Genomic DNA, 14,812 nt, shown 5'->3' with positions numbered 1-14,812 from the left:
TCTATAGGAACCAGTGCAGTACCTGCTGGCTTTGTTTTGGTGAAGTGCTGTTTGGGAGTTTTTTAAAATCTGTTATAGGAACTATGAACTATGACTGCATGTGTACAGACATTTACAGAACTCTGGTTTATGTGGATGTGTGTCTGCTCATGTCTTGTGATTTCGGTCTCCTCAGAATTGCTTTCTGCTGTGTTCCTCTTTCCCTTCATGCATGTTTGTATATGCATATATTAAGTTTCATTCTGTCATATTTTTGTCAGATGAAAGCCAAAATTTAGTGCAAAAACATTTATGTGAAACATTTGCAAAGTGGTAGTAGCTGTATACAGGCTGTGTACAGTGGTCTGTCCTGTTCTGGATAATTTTGTGTGAATCCAGACTTATATTGCTTTTATGGAGGTGGTAGAATTGAAGATATTAAACAGACAAGGGTATTTTCCAGTTGTATATGTCATGTATGAAAAATAAATACACCATTGAATCAAAAGTCCAGCTTGGAAGTGTCTCAGTTTTAGCAAGTTCAAATTTCTGTTCCGTACTCCTACGCCTTCATTACATAAGCAGTGGTTGGAGTTGATAAAGGTTAGTGCTAAAGAGGCATTTTGCTTTCAAACTCATGAAGGCAGACCCATCTGCCTGTTTAGTCTTCTCTTCCATGCCATTTCTCTTTGTAACAGTATGTTAAGAGACCTGAGCATTTCTCATTTTTCCTCCAGCCATGCCTGACCTCCTTTCTCAATCCACACTTAGCATCAGCAGAATGGTTACTCTTTGCCATTTGTGGTGGACGGCAGAGGAGGTAAACTGATCTTGTACCATGGTTCTTGAAGTTCTTTTTGAGTGGAGATGCCTTCTGCTGCTGTTACCTCCAGAGGAGGGCTTTTCAGGCTTTGAAGTGCCTCTCATTCAGGGTTTTGCTATCAGTCCATTCAGTTGGTCAGAAATATCTTTCTAAAGACATTTTGAAAGCAGTGGTAATTGCGGAGCTTTTGCTTGTTTAAAAGGAAGTTATTGGAGCTTTCTGTCTTCATGAATTCTTACAGCTACTGACTTGCTCTATGCTTCCAAGGGTCATCTTAAAGCATTATTGTGTTCTCAGCAAATAGTTGTTAAGCCATGTAAGACCCAAATAAATATTTTAAACAAACAGGTCCACTGAAAATGTGCCAAGGGAATTATATTCCTTTGTATTTTTTCTAGTAAGTGTTATTTATTAGGTTGAGCAGATGGGTACTGTTCATTTTTGGCATTCATTGATAAGCCTGCTACCTCTCCAGGTGGCACTACAAAAATGATAACACTGTGGCACTGCTCCCATTTTATTTTTATTTCTCTCAGGCTAGTTAGTCACCTGTCTCTGTTCTCCTCATTTAGAGCCATCTGCTGGATTTTTTTGTTTCTGTTTTTCTGATTGTTCTCTATTCTAAAGTCACCAAGGGATCTCCAGTAGGGACTGATGCAAAGTCTTTGTTTGCTTGCTGAGTATTGGACTCAAGGATATCTTCTTTTTGTCATCTTCTCTGTAGCCAGCTTGCAAGTTTTATTTTCCCCAGCCTGTCCTTATGAAGTAATCCATACAACACTGAGTTATTACTGGACTGTTTTACCAATTTGATGATTAATATAGAGGTTCTCTTACTTTTTTAAAATGTAGATATTAAAAGAATGAAGAACTATTGGGAATCTGTCCTCTATTGCATTTGTTATCATGAGAGAACCCAAGAACATAAATCTGGCACACAGAAGTTGGACTCAATGATCCTGATGGGTCCCTTCCAACTCAGCGGACTCTATGATTCAAAGTTATTAAAAGACAAACTTTATCTACATAAAATTACATTTTTAAAAGTTTAATCAAGAATTTATTTCCTTTCTGAAGAGGCAAGATAGGCAATGTGCTTCTAAAATAGCAAACCTTTTATTGTGAGTATAGGAGGTTGTCTAGACTGTGTTTGGACCTAACTGTGTGGGACTAACCCACACCCATCATCAGCAAGCATTTGAAATGTATCACCTGGATTTGAAAATGGATGAACAAAACCCTGTACTTGACTCCACATGAAAAATCTGTGGCTGAAGGGATAGGTCACAGTTTCACAGCTCTGCTTCCCTGTGTTGTCCTACTCTTCTTTCCATCCTCCTTGCAACCTCATCCTTGCTTCCAAGAGAGCTCAGCTTTCCCATCCCTTTGGAGAGCCAGTACTATGCTATTGGACTGTGTTACCAGGTTTCTAGTTGTGGTCACGAATTTTATTGTCTGATATGATATTAAAACTGATCCAGGCAATACTGGAAGAAAGGTGAGCACAGATGAACATCTGTGCCTTAATGAACACCTAAACCTTAAATGTTTAAGCACATATAGTCTGTGGCCACAGATATAGGAAAACCTGAGACATCTGATCATCTTTAACTGAGAATTACTTACTTGTTACTTGCTAGTTATTAAGATTATTGTATTATGTTGCTCTTAAAGTTAAATTGAACTGATATAATAGTATATATGCTATATGTTATATAGTATATAGATTCGAGTTTCAATTCCAATTTGGCTTTCTTGAATATTTTTACTAGAAAACAATAGAAATGTTTTTTCTTGCAGACATCTGGGATGCCTTCTTCTTTTCCCCTCCAGGCATTGTGCTGCAAGCACATCCTTTTGCAGCTCTTGCTCTCAGTTGAATTTTATATTTAATATTGAATTTTATATTGAATATTGAATACTACCCAAATGTTTTCTTGATGTGCCCCTACTCTTTCTCCTCCTCCTATTAGTTGCAATGTAGTTTGTTCTGTGTAGCTGTTGAGAGTTTCTCTTGCCACCCGCCATTTAATTAAGGAAATCCTTGAACACCCCATTATCCTCATTATGGTCACTGCATTCTTTTTTCATTACCTATCCTTATATCCATACTTGCTCCCCTTTGTTAAAAAATAGCTATTGTCACTCATATAGAAAGAACAGAGATAAATGACAGATGATCGATTTGAGGAGCTAAAGAGCTATGTTCTACATATTAGGTTCTTTGGTGGTGGTGCAAAGTTTTATAGTTTATTTTTTCTGAGTACTATAATATCTATTATATAATATCTATTTCTGATGGTGTAATATCTATTCTGTAATTTATTCTAGGAATAGATTATAGTGATAAGGCTACTGGATAATCAAAAGTGAAATATATAATATTTACATAATGTTATATTTTTACAGAGTATTACTTGGTTTTTGCAACTTTTCTGCATCCCAGTTTGCCTCTGGGGAATTGCATATTTTATCAATGGCTTTGAACTGTTGATAACTGAACTTTTTCTCCACATGATTATTCTGGGTAATTACTTGGCATTTCTGTAATATTGAGCTTTAAACTGCAGTAAAAGACTGAAGTGATGATAGCAGTAGTTTGTTGTTTGGGATGGAGAACCATGTCAACATAGCTGAATTTAGTTTGACCTCAATGATGCCCCTTCTCACTTTAAATGTCAGTCCAAAAGAAATTATCTTTATATTTTCAGGAAGAATTTCTATACAGAAGGGAATTATCCCAGGAATGTGGATTTTAGCACTGATGATCTGAACCAGTGAACAGAATATTCCACTTGTGTCAGCCAGATTTGCTTGAGGGAGAAGTTATATATGTTTTCATCACTGGAGTCCATATTGTTTTTATTTCAGTGTAGGTCACCCACCACAATTTTGAAGTATGATATGGTAGGTTTGGAGCCACTTTCTGTGGCTCTCCACTAGCCTCTGAACTGAGTCACAGGATGTCTTGGGTAATGAACAATTTGGTTTTAATGCAAAAAATTTCTTAATGAATGTGACAACTGAGGACCTCATGTCTTTCTTCTCACTTCATTTCTCACAATTCATTCTCTGTTCCAATTTTAGAGAAACCTGCCTAGTGGGTATAAAAAGGCCATCTTTTGGAAGGAGATCAAAAGTGTAAACTCCAAAGTAAGGACTGGTAACAAGTATATCCCTTCCACTTTAAATCATAATACAAATGTGCCATTATCTAAAGTAAGGTGTATATAATGAATTATTTCCCTGAATCAGGATAACATATGTAGCTAATTACACTGAGGCATTCCTGCATCAGTTTATTTAATAATGTAGCAATTAAATGTTTAAAGAGGCTAATAAAACAATATAATCAAAGTGGAGGTATTGACCCAAATGCTTTGTGAGTGCACATTTTTAATAGGTTTTGTGACAAAACTTGCTCCCGTTCTTGTTTGAGGCAAAGGAGCCCATCAAATTGAGGAAAATTTGAAAGAGAGAGATTGTCAGTTCTAGATTTCCCCCAGTGATGTTGCATATCTTTATTTATGTATAAAGTGTTCTCCTTTATTGCAGATGTTCTGCTTTGTGCTTTTGAAAGCATCCTACTGTCAGTTAGACCAGTGCAGCTACATGAAGTTCCTCACCCATAGGTCAGTGCTCTGTCTCACAAAGAACTCAGATACCCTCATCTAATGAAGAACTTGTGGTGGACAGGGGATGGTATGCTAGCATGGGAAATCTTGGCATAAGACTCATGTCTTTTTGAAAAGGAAAGATGAAAACATTAAATTAGTAAACAAATATATAAATAAACAACTATTAAATATTTTAGAATTTCACCCTGCTTGGGAATTCACCTTAAAGAAGGTCATTTAGAGATGAGGTAAGTAGAGGGAAAATACATATAAACCTTCAGCTCTACAGGTCCTTAAAATACATGTTTTTCTCCTCCTTGTTGTTTTTAATATGAAATAACAAAGTTCAACTGTTACTGATGTGAAAGTAGGAGGGAGCTTTATATTATCTAGATTGACAGAATGAGTGGGATGATCAGAAGGATTTAATCTATTCTTTCCAGTAACTTCTGTCTAGGGCAGAGCATAACTTGCAGAGATGTGTTCAGTCTGTGTGTAAATACTTCAGTCAGTGGAAATCATGTCACATGTGCTTCCAGGTAATTTTACAGAAGAGGAGAGATTGGAGAGTACTGTTCCTTAGTTAACTAGAGAAAAGCATAAATGAGCAACAGCTTGTAATCAAATATATAAATATATAAAAATATAAAAATATATATAGTTTGTAAGAGTGTGTGTATGCACATGTATACACATATGTAAATAGCACAGACATGAATGATTACGAGATGCAGCAAATGTTTTACTGGCTATTGGACAGTATCTATCCAAAATCAAGGCCTGTTGATAGACAGGAGAAAAATTCAATTTCAACCCTGTCTTCTACTCCAACTTTACCCAAATAAGTGATTTTCTTTTCCAGATGCGTCCCTTTCCATTGTAGATGTGCTTTGGGTTTTTCTTGCCTTCTTTCCTCAGATGTTGAAAGGGATCAGTGTTCTCATATACTCAAACCAGGATTACAAACCATATATGCTTCATTTGCAAGAAACAAACAATTTAATTGTGTTTACTGTTGTCAGAGCTTGCTCTTTTTATTCATGTGTGGTAAAGCCAATAAAATGATACATTGACAGTTTCAAAACATTATTTCCTTTTCTCTGTGTTTATAAAAGAAGTGTTTTTGTTGGTGTCTGTATTTGCCAGCCACCATTGTTGTACTGTGCTTGGAAAATTGCAAATTTACATTTCTAAGCTTATTCCATAAGGAAAGTGTGTTTATATAATGAAAGCTTGGTTTCTGCTCTCATCTCCCATTCCAGAAGTTGGAGGTGTTAAGTACAATGCCCAGTGATATGAGATGCTCTTTAAAAATATGAAAATTAAAGAACAGGCATGGATGGAGAGCTCTGCTTTATTCTTTGACTTTGTTTTCAGAACTGGGAGGAGGGCCTTTAGAGCTGGGCAGTTTTCCTATATATGCCTCACTAAAATACTCTCAAATCACAGGAAGAGACAAACTTAGTTTTACATGTCTGTTTTCTAACCATTTGTGGGGTTTTAGGTGTGACCAGAAAAAATACCTCTGATGAAGAAAATGTGATTTTTTTTTCTCCTCCAAATATCCCAAACAAGTGACCTTCCTTCCCTAAGTGTGAAAAAACAAATGAAGAACAAAATTCTGCTGAGTTTCTCCTGTCCTTTTTAATCTCTACAATTATTCCAGTTTATGATTGTGCGTTATCACTGTTTGTTCCTTCTAAAACTTTACAGGCTCTTTGAAGTAATCAGTATGAGTTTAGGGGTCACATGCATAGCCACTTAAACCTGTGCATTATGATGGGAGAAATTTCTATTAAACTTTATGATGTGGAGATGTAGGCTTGTAAGATTTTCAATTAACCTGAAGGATTAAAGCCTTACAGCTATTGTTCCTGCTTTGTGAGAGGTGAAGAAATGGTAACCTGTTCATTAGATATGGGTAGTATTTAAGCAGGAAAATAATTCTGTTTTCTCACTACTTTGGGAATAAAATTACTAGTTACCTGTGAGGATTTGATAGATGCCAGAATAAAGGAAAGAACAATACTTAGCCAGGGCCTGCATGAAGGATACTTGAATGAATAAATATCATGACACTGGAAAATAGATGTACCAAAATAATATTTATTCTGGTTCACTGTGCATGTGGTATGCATAACAGGTTAATCTGAGGCAAAAACCCAGAAGGATTAAAAATTTGGGTGCTATGGGATGACAGGGCAAGAACAGCCCTGTGGTTTTGTTCTGGAAGCTTCTGCAGGAAGTGATTCAGAGGCGAGGCCACAAATTAAAAAAATCTCATCAACTGATAGAAGAAGAACTTTGGTTCTTCAGGACACTGACTGTTTTGCTCCAATCTGCTAAAGCCATTATGGAGACATTTAAAGAATTACAAAGATGTTGAACAGTATAAATGCTTTGCTGGGTTGGTGTCAGGTCACACAGCAACTTAGGTGGGGAACTAGAGACTAGAGGAAAATTAGAGGATTGAAAGATATTTATTGTAAATAAATGATGAAAGGCTGTGGCCAGAGATGGTAAGATGTTTATAAACAGTGGAAGGATGTGGTTATGTAGGAAAGTGTGCTCGCTCATTCCTATGCCTGTGTATGAGTTTCTTGTGCTGGGAGAGAGGAAAATAAACTCAATTAGATCAAAAAGTTGAAAAGAAATAATGACACACGATAACAGTGTGTCATTGATGCTCTCTTTTTTTTTTTTTTTTTTTAAATATTGGCATAATGCTCTAAGGGAAAAGAATATTAAAACCAAGCAGAGTTAAATAGGCTATTGAACATATGTAATAAATATATAAGAGAGATGGAGCGGGTTAGAAAGAAGGTAAACCAGAAATTGTTTTATATTAATCTATGAATTCTGAAAGGAGGAAGTGAAGACTTTTGTTTTCAAATGGTGTTGTCCCTGTCTCTGCCTATTTGCACCTCACTGTGCTGTCTGATAACACCCTCTAGATGGTGATGGGGGATTCCAGCATGTTGAATTTCTCCTGACTCCATGACTTAGAATAGATATCTGGTGTGGGTTTGGGTTTATTTTTTTTAAAAATATATATAAAGTTATTTTTGACAAAGTGTTGGCATAATTGTAGGTGGTGTTTGAGCTAGTGTAGATTTAAACATTTAGATGATAAAATCAAAAGCAGTCATGAAGAAAATGGCCTGTTACCCTTTACTTGAAACACTGCATGGATACTGGAGCCTTTATTTCATAAGGAGTTATGAGCATACAGCAGAATATTTCTAGGCAACTCATTTCTGGTAGGGATTATGTAAGTTTTGACTTGGCTTTTCTTTGGGTTTCTCAACAGCAGGACACTGCTTCAGAGATCTGCAGTTTCCTTTTCTTAGCACAGCTAAAAGTCACTACTTGAGCTCTCTGGTAAAGTGAAAAAAATGCAGTCCTTACACCAGAGTGCGCTAGGATTTCTTTGATTTGCAAATAGTTGCAGCTTCCCTGTTTGAAAAAAACACTAAACAACCCATCACCCCCACATACCTGCTATAAAAAATAGATTGCCATTTAAAGAGTATTTTTGGCTTGTCATATGTAAGAATGGAAGTCAGAATGTTTGTTTGGGGTTTTTTTCTTTTCTTTTTGAAAACTGAAATCTTGATTATTTTTAAAAATACTGAAAGAAGTTGACTAGTCATCCTTCCTCTTGAAAATACCAAGGTATTTTGAAACATTCTGCTGGACATCAAGCATATGGCTTTATCTCTAACTTTTTTTTTTGTGGTGGGGATATGTTGCTTTGCTTTTTGTGGGGTATATTAAAGATGGTATTAACATTAAGCCTGGTTGCTCAGGCTTATTGTTCACCATGCTTTAGAGGAAATAGTGGCGAAAAAAAAGAGATGGAAACCTGATTATTGTATTATGATTCGAGTGTTTTTGTGATGCTGCAATCCCTTTATCATCTCTGTGGCCCTTCCCTGGGCTTCACTGGGAAGCCCAAAGCTAGGCACAGCAATCCAGGTGTGACTTTACTGGTACTGAGCAGAGGAGAAGGATCAGCTCCCTTGGCCTGTTGGCAGTGGTCTTCCTAAGGCAGCTCAGGATGCTCTAGGCCTTTCTTTGTGTGACTGGCTCACAGTCAGCTTGTTATCCACCTGGACCATCAGCTCTTTTCCTGCAAAACTGCTGCCCTGCTAGCCAGACCCCAACATATACCAGTGCTTGAGGTCAGTCCTCCCCAGGAGCAGCATTTTGCTCTTCCCTTTGTTGAACTTGCTGATGTTCTCTTGGCCTATTTTCTCAGTCTGTAGTGGTGCCTCTGAGTGGCTCTGACCAGCCTCTAGTTGGATTGCTTGCGGCTCATAGCAATCTCCCAAGGCTGACAGTTCAGCCTGTGTCCAGTCCACCTCACTGTCCACCACTCACTGCCCTTTTTTTGTCACTTTCTTTATGAATATGTCCTGGGAGGCACTGTCAAAAGCCCTGCTAAAGTCACGACCAACATATGTCCACTTCTCTCATCTGCCAAGACAAAAATCTCTTTATGGAAGGCTAACAGGTGTATCAGACATGATTTCCCCTTCATAAATTCAGGCTGAAGTCTCCTAATCACCTTCACATGTTCTGGAGTTTATTTCCAAGATTACTTGCTTGGACACCTTCTGAGGGATTGAGGTGAGCCTGACTGGCTTGTAGTTCTCCAGATCCTCCTTCTTGACCTTCTTGAAAATAGGACTGACATGTTTTCTCCCAACTCTGTTTTCAGCTAAACTTACTAAGGGAAGACCTTTAGAGTGCAGTTTCCATTTTATGATGTGCCTTGCTTGTTACTTCTTTATAAAGATACTTAATTTAGACACTGCAAATAAAATAATATTTTTTTGCCGATTTTACCTTTACTATATGTTGATCAAATCTTCATTTTAGGGCTTGAAGCAGCTCTAAATATAAATAAGGCCATATACTAAAAGTAGTGTACTATATCTTGTTAATTTTTTTCCTCTCTTCCACTTCATTAGCTGAAACCAGCCCAGGTTAATTGAGACTGGGAACTCTATTCCAGACTACCATCTTTAGAGAGTAATCAGTTTTCCTGAGAGAATCACTTGAAGATTGTTAGGGAAGACCCTTGCAAAAGCCTTCCTTTGATGCATGCCAGAAATCATTTATGTGAGCTAGCAGCTCCCTACTCCCCATCAGTATGAAACTTAGCAACCTTTATTCTGGTCATGGGAGGGGGGGCTTGAAGATTGGTGTGAGCAAACCATGACATCAGTCAAGTTGAATTTATTTAAATCATAATTAAAAATGAATACTTTAAAAGAATAGAGAAGCTTTTGTGTGTTATATGTTGTTTTCCTTGAAAATGCTTGGTTTTCACCATCTGAAAAAAAAGTGAAATTAGTTGCTTGCTAAGTAATGTTAGTGCTTTATGCTAAAGTAAGCTTTTTTTTTTCACTTTTAAGCAATTATACAATCTAACACAAATATAGCTTAGCTTTCTTAATATTTGTGCATTCTAATTTTATAAGGTAATGATTGATGCATTTCCTGCTTACCAGCTAATAATTAATTTTGGCTTGGGACATTTGGATGGAAATTTAAATTCAATTCAAAGTACAGAAACCAAAGAGTATACGTTTTCCCCCAAAATCATAATTCACATGGAAAACTACTGAACAGGCTAAACAAAGGTGGTATCTTTATTGAATGAAGCAGAATGTTTCTGGATATTGTGGTCTGCTAGTTTTTATATTTAATGAACATCATCTTGAGCAGGAAAGGTACAGGATAGTTATGATTTTTCTTCTGGAAAAGTTAGGCATAAAATATGAACTATGAAGTGTCACAAAGGGGTTTATATTTTCTTCCATGTTTTTTAGAGTCATTTTAATCTATGGTTTATTGTAATAAGCAGGTATTTCCAGATGTAAGCAGGTGCTTATTTTACTATGCAGGAAATTAGTGTTCCCCAGCTGTATCCTTTATACAACTCTGTTTTGTTGGTGGATTCAAGTATTGAGTATATATTTTTTATTTTTTTTTTTTTTTTTTTAGATCTTATTTTGACAAAAGAAAAAATACAAAGAAACTTTTTAAGGACTATATTGGTGTTGCTCCTTTTTTGTGGGCTGTATGAGATAAGGACTGTGCATGGATGTGCAGACCTTAGCATATAGGTCAGGATTCAACACAGAATTTGGTTTGGGGTTCCTCCATTCCAATGATAATAATTTGCAGTAAGTGAAGGGAGGAACAGATTCTTAACCTGCCTTAGGCAGATTCAGAGATTTTTTTTAAGTTCCACCTTGTCTACCATTTGCAAGTAAGGAGACACTTTTCATGGTTTGGGTCTCTGATGCCTGGGCCAGCAGGTCTCTCCTTTCATGTCTGAGGTGCTCATCCCCTGACATACCTGGACAGGAGGCTGCAGGATCATCTCTAGTTACATTAGGAGAAATCACAGGCTACCTCATACTTTATGCCATCTGAAATTCAGACCAGTAGATCTGTTTCCTGGGACACGCTGCGTGCAGTCAAACCTCAAGATGATGAAGCTGTCAGGAGGAATCAGCAATGACTGAAGCAATTGGTTGCTATGGCTGTTGCAACATGATTGCTTCCTGTGCTGTTTTACTGCCTTACTCGGCAGGCACACAGTTTGTGGTAATTGGGAGTGGGGCTGTGATGGAGCCTCATCCCTAATGGGCTACAGCTGTGCAGGACAGGTGACCAATATTGAAGGTAACGAGACAGGGAGTGCTGAGGTGCACTGACCAGTCACAAAGGGAACAGAGGGCACACAGGTGCAGTGCATGAACATCAGGGGTGTAAAAGGTTGGGCTAAAGGATGTGAAGGCTGGGTGCTTGAAGCTGTTTGGTGTGGTATGGTGTTACTCTGTATGGGCAGATGCTTTCTGGTATTGCATGGTGATGCTCTCTGTATTGAGGCTGTCTCAACTGTGGCATATGCTGTGACATTATTCTTGTGATGAATTAGGCCTAAGATGCTTAGGGGTAAATTAAGAATAGTAAAGTGTAGATGTATGGCTCTGTAGATGATCTAGCTCAGAATGTGCAGTCTCTGAAAGGTTAATATAATATGTAATAGTTGATGGAAGTGCTGACAACTTACATAAAATAGCTTCTAAGAGCTATCTGCAAGCTTACTTCTGTTGCTAACCAAAAAATCTGATTTCTTTATTTTCATGAATATAATGTGCAATTAAAATTAAATTATTTGTAGCGGTGAAATCTGTGATATTTGGTATTTGTTATGGAAGCCTTGTAACCTTTCAGTCAATTTAATAGCCATATCCAATGTTGTTTGCTAGGTATATTGCGTGTTTATGTTATGCGTGTGCAGATAGAATGTTTTTGTTACTTTGGCAGTATTTCTTGTCGGCTTTCAAGTAGCTTTCTGTGGTTTGAGAATAGACTTAATGTTTACTCTGAATATTTCAACTTCAATATTAAAAGAAAAAAAAAAGTTTTGCACCTTTGGTATTGAATACTTTTATTCACAATGAAATGGAATAGCCAGTGCAGAACTAGTTGCTAGGGAAGGCAAGATGATTCTGCAGTTACTTAGCTTTCCACTTCTGTCTGAAGGCACATCCTTTACCTAAACTTGTGAAGTCTGTAAATTTTTTGGGCTGTAGTTTTTTGTTAAAGATTTTTTTTTGATAGAACAAACATAAATTGCTATTTTGCAAACCAGTAACATGGTTATCCTTTCAAAATGACTTTTGAATTATTCTGCCAGCTGATGTGTTCCTATACACGCATTCATGCCTTCATGCATTTGAATGATGGAGATCCTGAAGGGATTGAGGACTTAATTTGGAAAGTGATTCTTAGAAATTTCTGGACTCCTTGATTACAGCTTTATGTACAACTTGATTATTTAGTTTCCTCTACAAACAGGTGGCCTTTGGCTTTGCTGACTGCTTTCATTAAGCCATTAACTGAGATGCTTTTAAACAGATACGTTTTCTACAAACGTGCTCAATATTGATGGTACTGGTGCAGCCAAATCTGACATGCAGGAAGAACTGAGCTGATGAAATTAACAGATGCTATTCAGATGGTAAGAGACTGTTCTAAACTCTGTTCTGGTGCTTTTCAACAAGTGCATGAAAAAGGAAATGAACAGTTTTATTGAGCAAGTAGTTTGTCAGCTTTTAATGGAAATTGTTATTATTCTGTAACACTTATGCTGCTTCATCATCAAGTATGTCTTTTGGGGGCTAGACCTCTTCAGCACTGCCAAAATCAGTGTGGCTGCTCTGTGCAGTTCATTCACACAAATAAATGAGAAGATGCTAGAGGGGGAGAAGGTGTCTATGACAGTTTTGTCAAATGAAGACAGAGCTCCTTCTTTTCTTTCCCTGCAGATTCCTGTCCTTATTGTACTAAAATTTATTTAAGGAATTGGCAGAAGAAGGTTTTGCATGAAACTTTGAACTGTTGAATTGTTACATAATTTTTACATTAATTCACCAGGCAGAGACCAAAAAAATCTAAAAGAATGTGTACATGACTTAAGACAAAAAATTGTAGGAAGATGATTTCTTCTTTCAAAAAAGATCTCTGTAATTGTAGAATAATTCTCTAAAATGGCAAGTTTCATCCATTATTCCATGGAGTCCACCATTGAAAGGGGAAATGCAATGGGAGATTTGTTAGAAGTCATTTTCAGTTTAAATTGCTGTAGTCATGGACTGGTATTTGCAGGTGAAAAAAGCTTTTCCCATTTCTTACAAATTCTTACACCTCTGTTGTAGGTGCTTCAAGCAGGGACAATTATTTTGCAAGTTGGTGTTGTTTTAATGTGCAGATGTAATGGTTTCACGATTTAAAATTGTAAGGAAAAATATCTATTTTAGGTTAAAATCTGTGGATTGTTCTTCCCCCCTCACCTTTTGCCATTGACATGAAACTCTTCCTTTGCAGACAAATCATATGGTTTAAGTTGTGCACCATGGAATATAAGGATGTGAGTTCTAAGTAAATTTTTCCTGGGTTGTGCATATGCCTGTAGCTCCAGAAAAGGGCATGATGAAGTGTGGTGGATCACGTAGCACTTGGCCAGTTTCAGGTTGAGCTTGAATTCCAGTAGAGCTTGTATTGTCCTTGAGCTTGTATTCCACAGTAGAATCAAACATGAATCCAGTTGAAACTCTAGTAATTAAAATATAGTCAAAAGATTGATACTGCAGGACTTCAGGGTGAGTCTTAACTTCTTTGGGGTTTCAGAAGGTTTAGAAATTGTATTGCTCAGAGCTTCATTTTTCTTGAGTGCAAAATTACCTTCATTTTCACCCTGTGTTGGTAGCCCCTGGAAGCTTTGTGCATTGACATGCTGAGCAGAGCTGAGAGAGTTTGATTTTAATGGAAAGAGTGAGAAATAAGCAGAGTCTAAGATGATGCCAGGACAGACTCGGTGGGGAAAGAGGGAATGGTTGATTATCACATGGAAATTTGGGGAGATTTGAGACCCTGTGTGACCTGTGAACAAGTGCCCCAGCATGACATATATAATTAAGATTTTAGTCAGCAGAATGCTGATTACTTATGCCATACAGAATGAAAGCTTTACCATCACTTCTATAGAGTAGTTTGTATGGCAACTGTTGTTGCTTGTGAGTCATAAGTAGTAATCTGAAGTTCTTATCAGTAAAATTTTATGCTATACACTCGACATTGCATTTGATATACAGAACACCAAAAATGTTCTACAGGAAAGTTTATTTACTAACAGTTCAGAGGGTTTTGCATGTTTATTGTTGGTAGTTTTCATTTTCTGCATCTGTAAATCTACTCTGTAGCTATTTCATTGCTATATATAGTCAAGAAAGGAAGATATTTTAAAACACATATAAAAAGCCTGTAAGTATTACTTGTAGTAAAATTCAGTATCTAAACAAAGTGCATCTAAGATTTAGTGCCTTAAAACTTTGCAGTTTATAGGAAACTTTACAGGAGATAAAAAACATGTGCTCTGCAGTGGATGAAAGCTGATAACTTTTCCCACATGAAAAATATGGGATTTTAAAAACAGATTCATTATTTAAAACATTATAGATATGGTTATAATGGTATTTGCTTGTCCTGCTCCAAAAGTTAGATTAATTCTGGAAGAGGAAAGCCTGAACTTTTGTGGTTATAAATTAAAAAAAAAAAACCAACCCAAAACATTCCTGAGGTGTTTGCTTTAGCAGTCAAGAACTAATCTGCTTGCCAAGTGACTGCTTTTCTATCACTGGTATATGCAATTTAAAAAAGGACTATTCTACTTCATAGAACTGATAGAGTGCAGGAGAGAAAGGGGTTGTTTTCTCTTCTGGATATGTTTGCGGTGGATACACTTTGTGTTCTCTTTGTGTTCCTGATGGAAAGATCAGTGGTGAGTCTATCAGGAGAAGAGACTAAA

General features: G+C 36.9%; 1 protein-coding gene across 2 annotated transcripts in view; it reads left to right on the top strand.

Annotated features, from left to right (window-relative positions):
• FARS2 (phenylalanyl-tRNA synthetase 2, mitochondrial) overlaps nt 1–14,812 on the top strand; it is a 228,900-nt gene that overhangs the window by 21,324 nt on the left and 192,764 nt on the right. Inside the window, exon 3 of one of the 2 annotated variants that reach the window (XM_058804220.1) lies at nt 12,364–12,466. The exons of the other annotated variant lie outside the window; for it this stretch is intronic. Coding sequence (XP_058660203.1) covers nt 12,440–12,466 — 27 coding nt within the window. The 5' untranslated portion in view covers nt 12,364–12,439. The remainder of the gene's footprint in view (nt 1–12,363; nt 12,467–14,812) is intronic. 2 annotated transcript variants of the gene reach the window in all.

This window comes from Ammospiza caudacuta, chromosome 1 (assembly GCF_027887145.1).
Source record: "Ammospiza caudacuta isolate bAmmCau1 chromosome 1, bAmmCau1.pri, whole genome shotgun sequence".
NCBI lineage: Eukaryota > Metazoa > Chordata > Aves > Passeriformes > Passerellidae > Ammospiza > Ammospiza caudacuta.
The sequence above is the reverse complement of the archived record's forward strand: the minus strand, read 5'-3'. Positions and strand labels throughout refer to the sequence as shown.